This window comes from Aptenodytes forsteri, unplaced genomic scaffold, assembly GCF_000699145.1.
Source record: "Aptenodytes forsteri isolate BGI_AS27 unplaced genomic scaffold, ASM69914v1 Scaffold139, whole genome shotgun sequence".
NCBI classification, from domain to species: Eukaryota; Metazoa; Chordata; class Aves; order Sphenisciformes; family Spheniscidae; genus Aptenodytes; species Aptenodytes forsteri.
Genome location: NW_008794414.1, coordinates 4990460 through 5008136, shown reverse-complemented (window position 1 = coordinate 5008136; position 17677 = coordinate 4990460). Strand labels below are relative to the sequence as shown.

Here is a 17677-nt window from a genome sequence, read left to right as displayed (position 1 = left end):
GCATCCTGTGTCTTCTGTGTGTGGGGAGAGCCAAACAAGAGCCACCAAGCCCATGGTTTGTGGCTACGTTCTCACCCCAAGTTTACTGTTAAAACCCAGCTGAATTAATGGATTTTCATGAGTAAAAAGGTGAACTGAACCTGAACCAAATCCTGCTGTGCTTCATTTTCTTTACTGATTCCCTTTTATCTACAACAGAAAAAAGTGAATAGATCTTTGTTAATCTTAAATGAGCTATTTGACTGATAGTTGCAGAGCTGGTGCCCTTTCACTTTTGGTTAGGTGATTGCGAGTTAACATTAGGACACTGAAAGCAACAGTAAATTATCTATCTGCATTATCTGTTTCGGATATGCATCAAAATGTGTTGCTCATTCTAACGTTATGTAGTGCAACTATTTCCTGAGATACTTCTGCACCTGCTTTTCATGACTTGGCATTTGGATTTTGAAGCTAAATGTTACGTGCGGGTAGGAGTTTCTATTTATTGATTTGGAATTTATTTAGTGAAGGAATAGTGGACAGAAGGAGAAGGATATTCTTCTATAGCATATTAACTGAGATTAGAGCTCTTCACTCACTGAACCCCATAGCAGAAACTGTGAAAATGTTTTAAATAATACATTAATTTCCATGTTAAACTGTATATATTGACCTTTTCTCTTAAGTTTTTTTTTTCTATAATTGGTTTTATTATCAAGAGAATCCTTCAGAAAACTCTGTGATGTTTCTTACTGGCTTTTGCAAAATGCTTTTAATATACAAGAGCTATATGTATTTTTTTCAATTCCTATACCATACCTACCTTTAGGAGGCAGTTTCAGAGTCTCTGAATGGTCTTGCAGTGCATAATTTCAGCCTGGATTGCCAGGGTAAGATACAATAAGTAGGTGCCTGTTGAATGTGACTGACATCGATTGTTCTTTTAACCCGATGATCAGGAAGAGGCAGTTAGACCTTGTACTACTTATTGCTGTAGAGCAGAAGTGTGGATCTCTAACACGCTGACATGTTTAAAATTTCAGCAGTTCAAATCTTCTCTCTGGAATTCTAATTCTGCTTCAGCAGACTAGTCCTGACATGGTTTCGTGAAACGTGAAAGGAGAGGTGGTAGAGAAAAAAGGAAGGAGTATTAGTGCTCTAATTTAGTGGCCCTCTGAATTTTAATCTCAAAGTAGCACATGTTTTTAAGATGCTTTGTTCCATATTTTAGAACAGTATCTCTGAGGGTTTCTACCTGGGGGATTACAGAGCACAGAGTATAGGGGGGTAAAGCTTCACTTTATTCCTGACTTAACAAGCATGAGAGCAATTTCTCAAACCTGTTGCATTGTTTAAACCACAGTCAGCTTACTGCATCATTTTTCAGTGTAATAGGTGAAGGACAGTTAGCTGCTATGCATTACCAGGTTTATTATGCATCCTTTTCAAAGAAAGGTTGTAGAAAATAAAGAATTTTGCAAAATGCCTGAATTCAAATAGAGCTAATATAAGCTGATTGCACATTTATTTAAGCAATGATGTCATATTAAAAAAAAATATATATATGAGCAATAGGTTTCATCCTGGCCACAGCTCATCTGTCAAATGAGCTGCATATTGAGAAACATGTTCTTTTAATGACTTTACACAGCAGACTCTGCAATGTATCACATCTTGCAGTTTTTCTTCCTTTACTGAAACAGAACTTTTCAGCATTTTACAGGGCAGTTTTCAAACTTCTTCCCACTTACATTTGGTCAAACTTAGGTTGCATCAATCTGTAAGTGTATAAAATAAATATGCTTTTTTTTTTCTTTCTTTAGGATGTGGGAAACATACTCAGCTATATCATTTCAGTGTCATTTTTGGTTTCTGGTTTTGAACTACCTTCTGATTTTGGGAGATGATTCTTGTATCTGGATGATTAAATGGAAGAAGAAAAAAATAAAAAATGTGTAGGCAGGTCTTTGAGTATATTAGATTAAATGACCTACAATTATCCAAAAGTTGATAATTGTGATACCTCATCTTCAGAATTTAGAAATGAGAAGACTACAGGACTTGAAGCTAGAGCATTACAGCAAATTCTTGCAGTCCAAGCTTTTGAATATTTGTGTATTGTAAGATATTTCTCATGATGTAATCTAAGAATGGGTGCTCTTAAACCTTATCAAATACGCTGCATTCAGCTTTTTTACATATCTTTCAGTCATAAATAGTAATGATTTGAATTTAAGAGGAACTCCAGCAGAAACTGAAACCAAGACCTAATATAACTTGTAAAAAAATGAGTGAGAAATTAAAAATTAAAAAGAAGAATAAGGATAATATGGCAGGTTGTGGAGGTGGTAAGATGGCACAAGCAAAAAGATTAGAAGTGAAAAGGGTAAGTGAGTGCAGATTTTATGTATTTATTATTATTTGTCAGCTTCTTGGTATTCTTAGCTCTATGCAAATCAGTGCAATTCATGACTGCTTCCCCAAGGAACTTAAGATCAAACTTAATATAGAAAACATAGTTCAGTCACACGTAATATGCAGATTAGAGTTTCAGCTTCATCATGGTCCAAATATCTTGGATGAAAAAATAGTCAATTAAAGTAGTATGTGTGATTTTTTGTTAATCTTATTGTTTATTTTTTTAAATGGTCTCTGCTGAGAATGCAAGTCAAGGAAAGGAGATCATAAAATATATACCACACGATTAACTTCATGGAAGCCCAAAGGAATTATAGTTTTGAAGCATGTGGTGAGAAGGATATTCTTCTATAGCATATTAACTGAGATTAGAGCTCTTCACTCACTGAACCCCACAGCAGAAACTGTGAAAATGTTTTAAATAATACATTAATTTCCATGTTAAACTGTATATATTGACCTTTTCTCTTAAGTTTTTTTTTTCTATAATTGGTTTTATTATCAAGAGAATCCTTCAGAAAACTCTGTGATGTTTCTTACTGGCTTTTGCAAAATGCTTTTAATATACAAGAGCTATATGTATTTTTTTCAATTCCTATACCATACCTACCTTTAGGAGGCAGTTTCAGAGTCTCTGAATGGTCTTGCAGTGCATAATTTCAGCCTGGATTGCCAGGGTAAGATACAATAAGTAGGTGCCTGTTGAATGTGACTGACATCGATTGTTCTTTTAACCCGATGATCAGGAAGAGGCAGTTAGACCTTGTACTACTTATTGCTGTAGAGCAGAAGTGTGGATCTCTAACACGCTGACATGTTTAAAATTTCAGCAGTTCAAATCTTCTCTCTGGAATTCTAATTCTGCTTCAGCAGACTAGTCCTGACATGGTTTCGTGAAACGTGAAAGGAGAGGTGGTAGAGAAAAAAGGAAGGAGTATTAGTGCTCTAATTTAGTGGCCCTCTGAATTTTAATCTCAAAGTAGCACATGTTTTTAAGATGCTTTGTTCCATATTTTAGAACAGTATCTCTGAGGGTTTCTACCTGGGGGATTACAGAGCACAGAGTATAGGGGGGTAAAGCTTCACTTTATTCCTGACTTAACAAGCATGAGAGCAATTTCTCAAACCTGTTGCATTGTTTAAACCACAGTCAGCTTACTGCATCATTTTTCAGTGTAATAGGTGAAGGACAGTTAGCTGCTATGCATTACCAGGTTTATTATGCATCCTTTTCAAAGAAAGGTTGTAGAAAATAAAGAATTTTGCAAAATGCCTGAATTCAAATAGAGCTAATATAAGCTGATTGCACATTTATTTAAGCAATGATGTCATATTAAAAAAAAATATATATATGAGCAATAGGTTTCATCCTGGCCACAGCTCATCTGTCAAATGAGCTGCATATTGAGAAACATGTTCTTTTAATGACTTTACACAGCAGACTCTGCAATGTATCACATCTTGCAGTTTTTCTTCCTTTTCTGAAACAGAACTTTTCAGCATTTTACAGGGCAGTTTTCAAACTTCTTCCCACTTACATTTGGTCAAACTTAGGTTGCATCAATCTGTAAGTGTATAAAATAAATATGCTTTTTTTTTTCTTTCTTTAGGATGTGGGAAACATACTCAGCTATATCATTTCAGTGTCATTTTTGGTTTCTGGTTTTGAACTACCTTCTGATTTTGGGAGATGATTCTTGTATCTGGATGATTAAATGGAAGAAGAAAAAAATAAAAAATGTGTAGGCAGGTCTTTGAGTATATTAGATTAAATGACCTACAATTATCCAAAAGTTGATAATTGTGATACCTCATCTTCAGAATTTAGAAATGAGAAGACTACAGGACTTGAAGCTAGAGCATTACAGCAAATTCTTGCAGTCCAAGCTTTTGAATATTTGTGTATTGTAAGATATTTCTCATGATGTAATCTAAGAATGGGTGCTCTTAAACCTTATCAAATACGCTGCATTCAGCTTTTTTACATATCTTTCAGTCATAAATAGTAATGATTTGAATTTAAGAGGAACTCCAGCAGAAACTGAAACCAAGACCTAATATAACTTGTAAAAAAATGAGTGACACATAAAAAATTAAAAAGAAGAATAAGGATAATATGGCAGGTTGTGGAGGTGGTAAGATGGCACAAGCAAAAAGATTAGAAGTGAAAAGGGTAAGTGAGTGCAGATTTTATGTATTTATTATTATTTGTCAGCTTCTTGGTATTCTTAGCTCTATGCAAATCAGTGCAATTCATGACTGCTTCCCCAAGGAACTTAAGATCAAACTTAATATAGAAAACATAGTTCAGTCACACGTAATATGCAGATTAGAGTTTCAGCTTCATCATGGTCCAAATATCTTGGATGAAAAAATAGTCAATTAAAGTAGTATGTGTGATTTTTTGTTGATCTTATTGTTTATTTTTTTAAATGGTCTCTGCTGAGAATGCAAGTCAAGGAAAGGAGATCATAAAATATATACCACACGATTAACTTCATGGAAGCCCAAAGGAATTATAGTTTTGAAGCATGTGGTCTTTTACAAAAGCCTGAAAATTACTGCAATCACTATAAGTGATCTCACCCACAACAGTAGAGGCTAGTAAAGTACCTCATGACCTGGAATTCATCCCTTTTTTTGTTGTTGTTCTATATCCCTTAAAACAAAGGATTAAAGAAAACAAAAAAAGCAACAAAAAAAGAAAAGCGTAAAATGTAGTTTCTAGATAACCACTTTTAAAGCTGTTGAATGTTAGATTTTGAAATAGAATTTCTCTTGTATCAGTGTTGTTCAGGACCAACTGAGTGACAGCTAAAGCGGTAACACTAGTTTATATTCCTTATAAAGTACTTTGTGCCATATTTATGGGCTATGTATTGTACTATGCAGCTGGGTAAATATGGAAGTTGCCTCCATGAGAATTTCCAGCAATTGCTATAATAGAGTATGTCAGGGTTTTTACTTGATATTGCTCATGTGGACTATTTCAGATTCCTTAAGTTCCAAGGATTTGTTGTCATTCTACAAAGATGTCATCTGATATCTTTATATCATACACTGGTAACATTTATTTTTTTATAATATGATCAAAATTGTAATTCCAATATTACTGTCAAGTTAAGAAGTCTTAGTGAATCTATTACTTCTGGAAATTAGCTAATCACAAAATAATTTTAGCATCATAATTTTTTTACACATAGGGAGAAGAAAATTCAGCTTCAGTCTTAGCAGATGTGAAGGCTTCGTTCAGCAAGATATTTAAATGTGTTTCTAACTTTAAACATGAATATTTCTAAGTACTCATTTCACAATGTAGCTTGGCAAAGAAAGAAGGGAAGAAAGAAAGAGAGAAGGAAAGAAAGAAAGGAAGAAACCCCTTTGCTAAATCATTGACTTAAAAATCATTAACAGAATGTAATAAAATGTTGTCCCTTTATCTACTTCTTTTGGTAACGTTGTGAAGCCATCAGATATTAAGTTATGGTTAGATGAAGATGTATTAATTTGTATTACTTCAAATTTTTAAGTATTGATTTTGAGACCTTATTTTGATCTCATCACAGCTTTACCTAGTGTGATTCTATCAATTATATAGAATTATCCCTGACTCTGAAAGCATAGATCACTCTTTTGAAAGCCATCATGGTTTATTAGGCAGTTTTGGAATATGAACCCATACGCTAAACAGCTGAAGGGACAGAGTTATGAATCCTGTGTTGTCAATTACAGTGGAAGGGAGATTTCAAAGTGGAAGATCACATCTCTGGAAAGACATATGAGGAAAATCCATATGTCCCGGTCACTCCTGCTTGTTTTACAATAGGCATTGCAGAAACTGTTACCCAGATGTCCCCTAATGGCAGAGTTACATAGTTAAAGAGTTATAGGTCTCCAACGATGCATATCAGAAAATGGGAACAAAAGCTACAGGCATGGCCTGGTAAGTCTTCCAAGTCTGAGATGTTTTTAATTCCAGAGTACAGAAGTAGGAATGGGCCTACACCACAGAGTTTTTATGAAAATATCTAAATGAACAGATAGATTATACTCTTACTAGTTATTTCAGTCTCGAAGTTTCTGAACAAGAGACTTGAAATTTGTGGGGCAAATGGAACAGTTGGTTGCAAGTTTTGATGTCAAAGAAAAGAGTTTTGCCATATAAACCTTTTGAAAGTCTAAGTGGTCTGTGAAAAACTACCCCATGTTCTTATTCTCTGCAACCTGAATCCTAAGCCTCCATTAAAAGCACCACAGACTTTTTTACATGGAAAGAGATCTCGGAATAGAGGTTGTTTCTTTTACCTCTGTGTTTTTGCCCAACCATGACCTACCTGGACTACTGGTGTGTGGAAATGGTGTTGGGTGAACACATCTGGGGGACATCACAGCTGCTTCCCCAGGAAATGTAGAAACTTGATCAGAAGCCATAGCAGAAAAGGCTTCTAGATGGAGTGGTGGGAGACATACACAGGCAGTGACGGCAATCTGATAAGCTTGATAGCGTAACACATTTTTGCATTGGCTATTGCAAGGTTGGTACCTTGAGGGTTTACAGGCAACTAGTCCAGGGACAGAGGAATTCCTAAGGCGACTGAGTGTTGTCAAATATACTGAAAAAGACTGAAAAATCCCATGATGCTGGATCTCTGTTTGGGAAAAGACTTCTTTTTAGCCTGTTATTTAGACTTTGTAATGATGGGATAGGCATCTGAGTTCTTTGACTGAACATGGCACTGTGCTGTGTACACTGATGCTATTATTTTTATTATTAGAGTAATATTTTTTACATTATTGTTTGTGCCCATATAGAAAGATCCCACAAAAACAGGCCATAGACATTGTCTTCATCCCTTTTGAAGACAAGCAGTACAGTCTAGCTAAGTGTAATTTGGGAACCTAAGAGAGCACATACACTCCAGTGTTCTGCTGGGGAAAGTCTGAAGATACAAGCTTTGTCTTCCTGCCCTGTTCCCATGAAGGAGAACAAAAAAGTTCATTGGATTGGCAAATCTAAACCATTTCTGAGGAGTTCACTGCTGCACTAGGGTCTTAAAAATCTTATACGTAACACTACTCTCAAGCCTGGAGCAGGACTAGTCTGTTCACAAGTGGGTAAAAGGAACTCACAATTCTATATATAATAAATAATTAATTGAAGAAAATTTGCTAAATATTGTATTTGTTTATTGAATAGAAGGGTTTAGTAGTAGAATGTAATGATTGTCAAACAGTAGCCTAAATCCTTTGATAAATCTTCCTGTGCATAAGAAGATGTTGCTGTGTCTTTATATGACCTCACCTCACCGTAACCTGTCAGGTGCATCAGGAATGGAGAGAGAATCCAGTAAGGGAAAAGCCCAGCTCAATGAAAGGGATCGTTAGAAGAAGCATATGCTTTAGATCCCCGATGATGAAAGGTAGTGTTAAAAGTTTTACTTTTTAAATGGAGAGAGAATCCAGTAAGGGAAAAGCCCAGCTCAATGAAAGGGATCGTTAGAAGAAGCATATGCTTTAGATCCCCGATGATGAAAGGTAGTGTTAAAAGGTTTACTTTTTAAAAAGAAAGCCAGATAGGTGGTTATTTATAGGCTATGCTGGTGTTTTTACTAGAGGATACTGAGCAGAACTGAAGTTTGCTCAAAACTTCAGACAGAAGAGAGACTGGTTTGGAGTTTACTTTCCTTCCTCCTTTAATTTTTTTAAGCCGAACTTAAAAAGATGGCCTGTAAAGGAAAAACTCAGGTACTTGGCTGTTTCAGACTTTGTGAAGACAGTTATCCCAATCCCTGCAAGGACTGGCATGATCAGTTTCATGACCCCATACAGGGTTTTGGTTTTGAAAGTGGAAAAAACACAGTTTCACAATAATTGTAGTTACACCAAGATCAAGAAGGTAGTGCCTACTGTTGTCTCAAACATTATACTGCAGTTTGTTTGTCAATTGATTTTCTCTAAGACAGTCTCTTTCAAAAGTCAGAGGAGATAGTAGAAGACCATGTGGCTGCATACGTTAAGGACATTTCTTTTTAATCTTTTGAACTATTAACACGTCATCTCTAAAGCAATAAAATTTAGCAATGGAAGTTTTTTCTCTCATGTTTTTAACAGATGTGTCCTCTTTCTTCTGTTTCTTCCACCACCTGACTGTAAGAATCCAAAAGAACTGTGAATGAAAACCTTGGTGGATATTTACTTGTTGTCAGTCTTTACAATCTCTCCCTAATTATGCTCATGTTCAAGTGGTAGGTTACAAATTCTCATAGCAATACTTCTGGACTCCCACAATATTTTATAGGTTGACTGTTAATGATTATTAAAACTGCTGCCTGAAAACTGCTGCTATTTTTATAGAAGGAATGCAATACTCAGAAAAAAAGGAACATAAGCTTTCGACTGTTTTAAAGAGCAAGAAACGTAAATATTTCTCATTGAGTGAACCATTTTTTTAAACAGAGGCTGATGGCTGTTAAACCATGAAGAAATACAAGAACCTGGAAGCTGTGCTGTTGCTAGGAGAGGTAATATCAGCAGTTCACAAAAGAAATCTCAATTTTCAAAGGAGAAGCATTTCCCAAAGAGTGAAACACTCTCTAATATCTTCTTTAGCATTCTAGTCTTAACTTCTTTTTAAATCAGGCTGTCAGTTATGCTTTATGAAGAATTCTTTTAAAATATGATCAAGTATCACCGACACAACAAGTCTAGAACAACACTTCTGAAGCTAGAACCATTACAACAGATTCCCACTCAATGTCAGTATTTATACTTCACAAATTGTTTTTTTCTTATATAGTTTCAAGCTCAGATAAAGCTGCTTGATACCAGGATTTCCTAGACTAACTTGCACTTTGGCATGTTTATTAACTGGCAAAAGAACTTATATTTTGGGGACTTGGGGCAGCAGACTCCTTGACAGTAAGTTTATAGAACTTCTGCTAAGCCATCATTTCACATTGTCCTCTATGTGTCTCAGATTTAAGTTGTCTGCCGTTTACTCTCAGTATGTCCTTGTAGCTTACCCTGATGGCATTGCTGTCACTTACACTGAAAGTAAGAGGCCAGTCTTTTCCCTGGGCTATGTGGACGTCAACAGTTTCTAAAAATAGTCATGTATTTTGTTCTGCTGCATGATCTTAATTTAGCTGAGCTTCCTGCCTTAATCATTCCTTTGCGACAGGTTTGGCAAATCCCAGATCCTCAAACATGCCGTACAGCCCCACAACACCCATATTCATTTCCTGCATCAATGTATTGTGCTAGCATTGACTTAATTTGCTTTAATTCAGTGTGTCACTGGACTTCTGTACAGAGCTTGTTCTCTTTACATATCTCTTTCCCTTGAATATTTCTAAAATGATAAAGAATGCTTTTAAGCAGTTGTGATTCAGGTGGTACCCAAAACTGCACTTAAGTAATTTGTTTTCAGTAGGCATGTCACAAACAATGAACTTTGATAGTTCTGGTAATCTTGTGAAAAGATTTTAAAATACAGCACAGTTACCATAACCATGTGACTGAAGATGTGAGGAAAGTATATCTTAATGCATCTCTGACCCTCTCTTCTCAACATTACTGCTTATAGTCAGCTTATCCCTAAGATTTACATTACTTCTCTTTCTCCAAGTTTAATCTTTTGTTTCCCAGGTCTGCTGAGGGTAGAGGGGGGAAAAAAACCAGCAAAATGTAAAGAACTTAGGTTCTTTCATATACCTAAAATACTTTCCCTTCAGCTTACCAGTCATAGTTAGAATATGGAATACTATTGATGAAAAAAATAACAAAATTTATCTTAGTACATATGGATTTGATCAAGCTGACTTTTATATAAGAACAGTTTTGAAAAATAATATGTAATGGGGAAATGTAAATGACTTTTAAAAAAATGTATTTCCATCTTTCCCTCCTTCACATCTTTTTCTTTCCTTGCCCTCATTCTTATCAACATTCTCTTCCCTCTTCTCTCATATTTTTCTCTCCCCTTTTTATGCTTTTTCCTCTTTCATCGGTCTTCTCAGACTGGCACTGTGTTACATTTATTAACACACACACTTTGTGGATAGTTTGGAGAATTTTCTTTCCTACTTCCATTACCTTGGGGGAAAAGTATGCTGAAAAAGAACCCTATACCTCCCTGTAGTTCCATATGTCCACAGGGTGAGGGGATGGAGTCTTTAAACTGTAACCTTTCTATTCCCTGAAATAGATTTTAAAGTGAATAAAGGAATTGTGACCTCAACTCTGTCCTCTCCCCTACTCTCTTGACTTAGAGTCTTGGAAAGTAAAAACGAAGAGCAAAACTCCTGCTTTGCTTCCGTGACTGTGTCTGAAGTGCAGAAGTCCTTTGGTACTGTTTAGTGTACCAATATAGATGTACAGCTACTATACCTGTGAGTTCTGGAGACATCAATGGAATTTTTTATACTTGAGTCACATTTGATTTCAAGACCTAAGTTTAAAATCTTTCAGGTAAGTTAAAAGTTAGAAAATACTTGAATTAAGCATAGCTATGCAAACTTAAGCCATTATAATTTTGTGTGTACGCTATGACTCATGACTCAGTTTCAGTTACACAATCACAATCTAGATTTTCCATTGGAACCCACTTTAAAAAAAAGTTCACGTAAAAAGTAACCCATAATGAGGTAGCTTCTGGTACTCTCACGGGTAGGCCTGGAAGCTTTAGAGCTGTCATTTAAGCTAGTGTACTAGCGGCTGTAACGTTCTGCCACTTTTTGTGAGTTTCCAAAATATGAAGGTCCTAGTTTATGTTTATCGTTATCAATGAAACTGGCTTCTGTCATTGAGGGTACTTGCATAAGACAGCCTACATCCATGGTATTTAACAACTGCCTTATCCTCCAAAGTAGGGTGGCTGTGAGAAAATTGCCTATTGAGAATGATCCTTGTACTAACTCCTGAATTGTGTAGCCTGTTGTTTTGGAGAGTATTAGTTGGCATGGACTAAATCCATATGAGGGTCCATACTAACAGCTTAATGATATATACAATAAATTTGCTGACATTGCTTAATTTTACTATTCTGTACAGTAAAACAGGTGTAACGCTACCATGCCTGTGGAATTTTGATCTGGTTTTTGGGTACCATTTCCCTGGAGGCAAGTGCTCCATGGTGGTTACAAACCTTCATTTTCACTCTCCTGAAAGTTGTCTCCTTCCTCATCCCTCAACTTGCCCGTGGCCCAAAAGCTTCCTCAGTTTGGCCTACCCTAACTCCTTTCTCCTGATCTACCAAGTTTCAGTTTCCCTTCCACATTCTTCTCATTCTATTCCTGGTAACGCTTTTTCAACATGACTTCAGCATCTTCCAGTCTGCTTGACTGTACAGTTCAAATTTTCATCATCTTCTCTCATCTACACTTAGTGGCTCTCATCTACATTTAGTGGGGTGTGAAAGACAATCATAGAAGGGGTTACTGATATTAGTCTCACCCATATTATAATTAGATTGTATCATGAGTGTGTCCAAGACTTTACAGACAAAGAAAAATTTCTTATGACTTTCAATTTTTGGCATCCTGGCTCTCAGTGAGCTCAAGAACACATTAAGTAAAATCTAAACTGAGCCGTAGTCAATTAGGTAGAAAATGAGATAACACAAATGAGTAATTCCCATGAGGTGACTGATTAAATAGGGATGGCACCTACAGCTCTCCACCCACATCTGCCCTGCAGCGGCAGGTATCATTGTGTGGCAGCTCAGTGTTCCTGGACCAGCACATTTTACCACTAGCCAGTGTTTGTCTGAATTAACCTCAGTTTTTAAAAGCAGAGCAGGCTGTAGTTGCTGTTTCTTTGCAACTTACTGCTATACGCCTATGGCAGGACTATCGACCTGCAGGAGAGGGCTGTATGGACAGCTGGGATGACCATTTCACCATCCCAGTCCAGTCCAGTCCCATACAGAAAGATTTTCAGTGAGGGGTGCTGCTCTCAGAGGGGTATTTTCTGATTAGGTGTAAGTGTTTCTCACTGGCTACTTAACTTTATTTTAATTTTACAGTACTTTAAGTGCTGTGTTTTCCTATGTGGCATATTTTGCATATCTTAAGTTCTCTTTTTATACATTTTGACAATGTACTACTGCAGGAACAGTTTGACAATAAACAAACTTGACTTGATGATATTACAACAGTACTGCTACAAATTCCTGCTTTCTGGATTCCAGAGGTGTTAAAGAGGCTTTTGCTGCAATCATATAAAAACTCAAGTGGAAGATCTAATTATGTTGATTAATTTTGAGCCAAGTTATTGGTGTTTGTTTTCCATAAGTACTGAATTCTTCTATATGGAAGTATCTGCTCTGAAAAAAGAGAAATGTGGTGAAGACTATGCAAACCATGACCATGATATCTCTGATGGCTGGAATTTCCTAGTTCATGCACAGTATTATTCCACTTTCCTTCACTGCACTATTTGCGAAATAGGTTACTTCCCCCCCCCCCTGCCCATAACCTGAGGAAAATTAATGTTTAATGGTAGTCTTTATAAGTGACTTTACAGATAAGGCAACACTGTAGCAGCAACTGCAATAAGCCTTAGGCGCTCTCTATGCCATAGCTATGCTGTCCCAGAAATGACAAACAAATGCATAGTTTTTAATGGTGACCACTGGAAGTGTGTGCATGCCATAATTTGAGGAAAATTAATGTTTAATGGTAGTCTTTATAAGTGACTTTACAGATAAGGCAACACTGTAGCAGCAACTGCAATAAGCCTTAGGCGCTCTCTATGCCATAGCTATGCTGTCCCAGAAATGACAAACAAATGCATAGTTTTTAATGGTGACCACTGGAAGTGTGTGCATGCTTGTTATCATAGGAATTCTTCTTAGACGGGAAGGTCGCTATTGATTGCAGAACCTGGTAGTAGAAGCTAAGTTGCAGTTCAGACTTCAGTCTAAAGCTGTCAAATGGTAACTTAATCACAATAATTTAAATATTTTTATCGATCAATTATTCAAATTATTCCTTGTATTCTTTGTGATTAACATGGTTATTTATGGAAAATCTGTAAGTTCATACTTTAGAAAAGGAACAAAAACAGCCTATGAAGAAAATCAGTGACATTCAAGGATCAATGATCTGACACATTACTGACACATTACAACATCATTTGTCTAAGCTGCAGGACAACACAGAGATGCCTTAGTCCACTTTAAATAAGAAATCTGGAGTCTTGTTCCTTTAATCTCCAATTTGTCTTGTTCTCTGTTGTTTCACCTAGGTGATTTTGATACCAGAGTTTAGTCATTTAAATTCAGTGCCTCAGCAAAGAGTTTTGATTTAACAAAAATAAGTATACCTGGTTTCTTCAGTTCTGCCAGCTTGCACTGACTCAGTGTTATCTCACAGCTTCTGAAGCTGACTTTCTGCCCATCTTCCTGGGTAGCTTGCAAGCATATTCCCCAAACTTTTTTACTCCTGATAGCCCAATTCCATTTCCAAGTTATCAGTGAGAAAACCAACTAGCAGTTGCAAAAACAGTGACGATGGTAATTACTAAGTAGAAAGCAAGCTCCAATTCAAATATCAATATGAAAACAAACACTGAAAGCTAAATTATACCATTCTTCTATCTGAACCAGTTAGGAGCTTCTGGTACAAATCCAGAAGACGACTTGTATTCACATCTGTGGACATAACACAAAAACAACTTAAAACACTGCCACTGCTCTATCTCAAACCAATTACAAATTTATTACAATGTGATACATAACCTGGTAATTTAAAATATAACAAGACAGTGTTTTGATTTTGTGAATGTAGAATAGGAATATTCTTTTTAATACTATGAATCATTTAATAAAAACAAATGATAAAATAGAATGAAAATGTTTTGACCTTACTCAACTAATTTCAATCCCATCAAAATAAGGAAAGGTCAAAATCGAATATTGTTTTGGTTATGAAGTTTCAAATGAAACTTGGATTATTTTTTTGTCCTGGGGCAATTTAAAATGACTTGTCATTTTTTTTTCATTGAAATTAATGAAACTTCTGAATTTCTCTGAGATTAGATTTTGTAATTTTTTTCAGTTATGCTTATCTTGTTAGTTCAACCTCTGTCAAGACACTCTAGAGTTTGTGATTCAGACTATAGCATGTGGTATATGGGGAACATTTCAGTCAATTAACAAAATGGAAATATATGCTACTTTATACACTTGTAAAGTGGAAGTAAAACATATTCATATTCAATTGATACAATTAACATCTGTAATAAGTCTGGTATCGTGTTCCTTCTTCATTTAATCTGGTTTTAATTTTCACTATTCATTGTACATTATTATTTTGATTTTTTTTTAAGCGGGATTTTTACAATATATCATCTGAGGGTAATACATAAAGCTGTCAAATGGTAACTTAATCACAATAATTTAAATATTTTTATCGATCAATTATTCAAATTATTCCTTGTATTCTTTGTGATTAACATGGTTATTTATGGAAAATCTGTAAGTTCATACTTTAGAAAAGGAACAAAAACAGCCTATGAAGAAAATCAGTGACATTCAAGGATCAATGATCTGACACATTACTGACACATTACAACATCATTTGTCTAAGCTGCAGGACAACACAGAGATGCCTTAGTCCACTTTAAATAAGAAATCTGGAGTCTTGTTCCTTTAATCTCCAATTTGTCTTGTTCTCTGTTGTTTCACCTAGGTGATTTTGATACCAGAGTTTAGTCATTTAAATTCAGTGCCTCAGCAAAGAGTTTTGATTTAACAAAAATAAGTATACCTGGTTTCTTCAGTTCTGCCAGCTTGCACTGACTCAGTGTTATCTCACAGCTTCTGAAGCTGACTTTCTGCCCATCTTCCTGGGTAGCTTGCAAGCATATTCCCCAAACTTTTTTACTCCTGATAGCCCAATTCCATTTCCAAGTTATCAGTGAGAAAACCAACTAGCAGTTGCAAAAACAGTGACGATGGTAATTACTAAGTAGAAAGCAAGCTCCAATTCAAATATCAATATGAAAACAAACACTGAAAGCTAAATTATACCATTCTTCTATCTGAACCAGTTAGGAGCTTCTGGTACAAATCCAGAAGACGACTTGTATTCACATCTGTGGACATAACACAAAAACAACTTAAAACACTGCCACTGCTCTATCTCAAACCAATTACAAATTTATTACAATGTGATACATAACCTGGTAATTTAAAATATAACAAGACAGTGTTTTGATTTTGTGAATGTAGAATAGGAATATTCTTTTTAATACTATGAATCATTTAATAAAAACAAATGATAAAATAGAATGAAAATGTTTTGACCTTACTCAACTAATTTCAATCCCATCAAAATAAGGAAAGGTCAAAATCGAATATTGTTTTGGTTATGAAGTTTCAAATGAAACTTGGATTATTTTTTTGTCCTGGGGCAATTTAAAATGACTTGTCATTTTTTTTTCATTGAAATTAATGAAACTTCTGAATTTCTCTGAGATTAGATTTTGTAATTTCTTTCAGTTATGCTTATCTTGTTAGTTCAACCTCTGTCAAGACACTCTAGAGTTTGTGATTCAGACTATAGCATGTGGTATATGGGGAACATTTCAGTCAATTAACAAAATGGAAATATATGCTACTTTATACACTTGTAAAGTGGAAGTAAAACATATTCATATTCAATTGATACAATTAACATCTGTAATAAGTCTGGTATCGTGTTCCTTCTTCATTTAATCTGGTTTTAATTTTCACTATTCATTGTACATTATTATTTTGATTTTTTTTTAAGCGGGATTTTTACAATATATCATCTGAGGGTAATACAGATTTTTCAAATTTCACTGTGAATGATTATGTTTCCATTAAGACCTTCTGCAATTAACTTTGGATCTGAAACATGTACATACATACAATTATAAATATATATATATCAGATATATATAGAGGATCTGAAACTCTCAAATAAATATGTGATATTAAACTATTTCCATTTACTGAAAGTCAAAGTATACCAGAATAAAATTATCTTTTTTTTTAAAAGGTATGCTTTGTTGTACTTAGGAATTACAACACTTGTCTTTTAAATGACATTAGAATACTGTTCCATTTTTGGAAATTAAAGGGAAAATCATTAATGGATTACACTGTCCACACTCATGTAATCATTAGCATGTAAAAAATGTCCTTTTATGCCAAGTGGATACAGGCATTTAAAGAATTTCCAAAAGGATGAGACCTTCTAAGTATTTTTAGAAGTCAATGTATTCCACTGTTTTTTTCCATATTTTTTGCTAAAATCGTAAATGCTTTTCTACATATATCCTGTAATCCACACATCCAAAACACTGCCCAAAGAACATGGCAGGCTAGTGTATCAACAGTAGTTAATTTTAAACAATTTTTTTAAGTCGCTAGGGCTAGACATCCACAGAAATGGAGGGACAGTCCTGTTATCAGTGAGGAAAGAGGAAATACGTGCTAGTATTGCATTTACGTTTTTTTAGTCTGAATCTGAAATGGCAGAGCTAGGATTAGTGGGGATTTTGTGACTGAGTTTTGTGAAAACAGAATCCAGTTCCTAAAGAAATATATTAGCCCAAACAGTTTTACTAAGTGTATTTTACCACTCCCTTATTATATAGGCTTCATAAATTTGTTTAATCTGTGGATATATAAAACTCAAAAATATTTGGTACACTTATTTCATTTTGTGGTCATACTGATTTTTTGCACTTCCTCATTTGTGAATCAGTTTATCTTAGTTTGCATCAACCCAACTTGTTTTGCTCATAGAGGAAAATTTTACAAACTTTTATGATTACTTAAATATATATAAATGTAGTTATTACCATGTGATTCTGAAGTCTTGTTTCTCTGGACCTCACAGGGTTAAATGTGTGCTTTGTTATATTAGCTGTTGAATAAATGTCCTAAGTTGAGGGTAAGACAAAGACAAAACTTACATTAAACTGTGACCTTGTCATTAAGTATTATCTTACCTGCTTGTTAATTTGAAAAAACATGCTCAGTATTTGAAGAAGTGGAAGCATTTCTGTCTTTAGCTTACTTTAGTTTCCAAGAAATTCCCAAGAACCCTGCAAATTAAAATCTCCTGAATGTTTATAACCATTAATTCATTTTTTTACCTCCCTTAGGAAATCAGTACAATGTTTTCTTTATTATTATTATTTTTTTTTTATAAACTTATGTGAAATCAAAATCATAGAATAAAATCATAGAATCATTAAGGTTGGAAGAGACCTCTAAGATCATCGAGTCCAACCGTCAACC

At 35.0% G+C, this 17677-nt stretch overlaps 1 protein-coding gene across 1 annotated transcript in view; it reads left to right on the top strand.

The window, feature by feature from the left end:
* The first annotated feature begins 2335 nt into the window (after positions 1 to 2335).
* Positions 2336 to 17677, top strand: part of SNTG1 (syntrophin gamma 1) — a 190891-nt gene continuing 175549 nt past the window's right edge. Inside the window, exon 1 of the mRNA XM_019474602.1 lies at positions 2336 to 2368. Coding sequence (XP_019330147.1) covers positions 2336 to 2368 — 33 coding nt within the window. The remainder of the gene's footprint in view (positions 2369 to 17677) is intronic.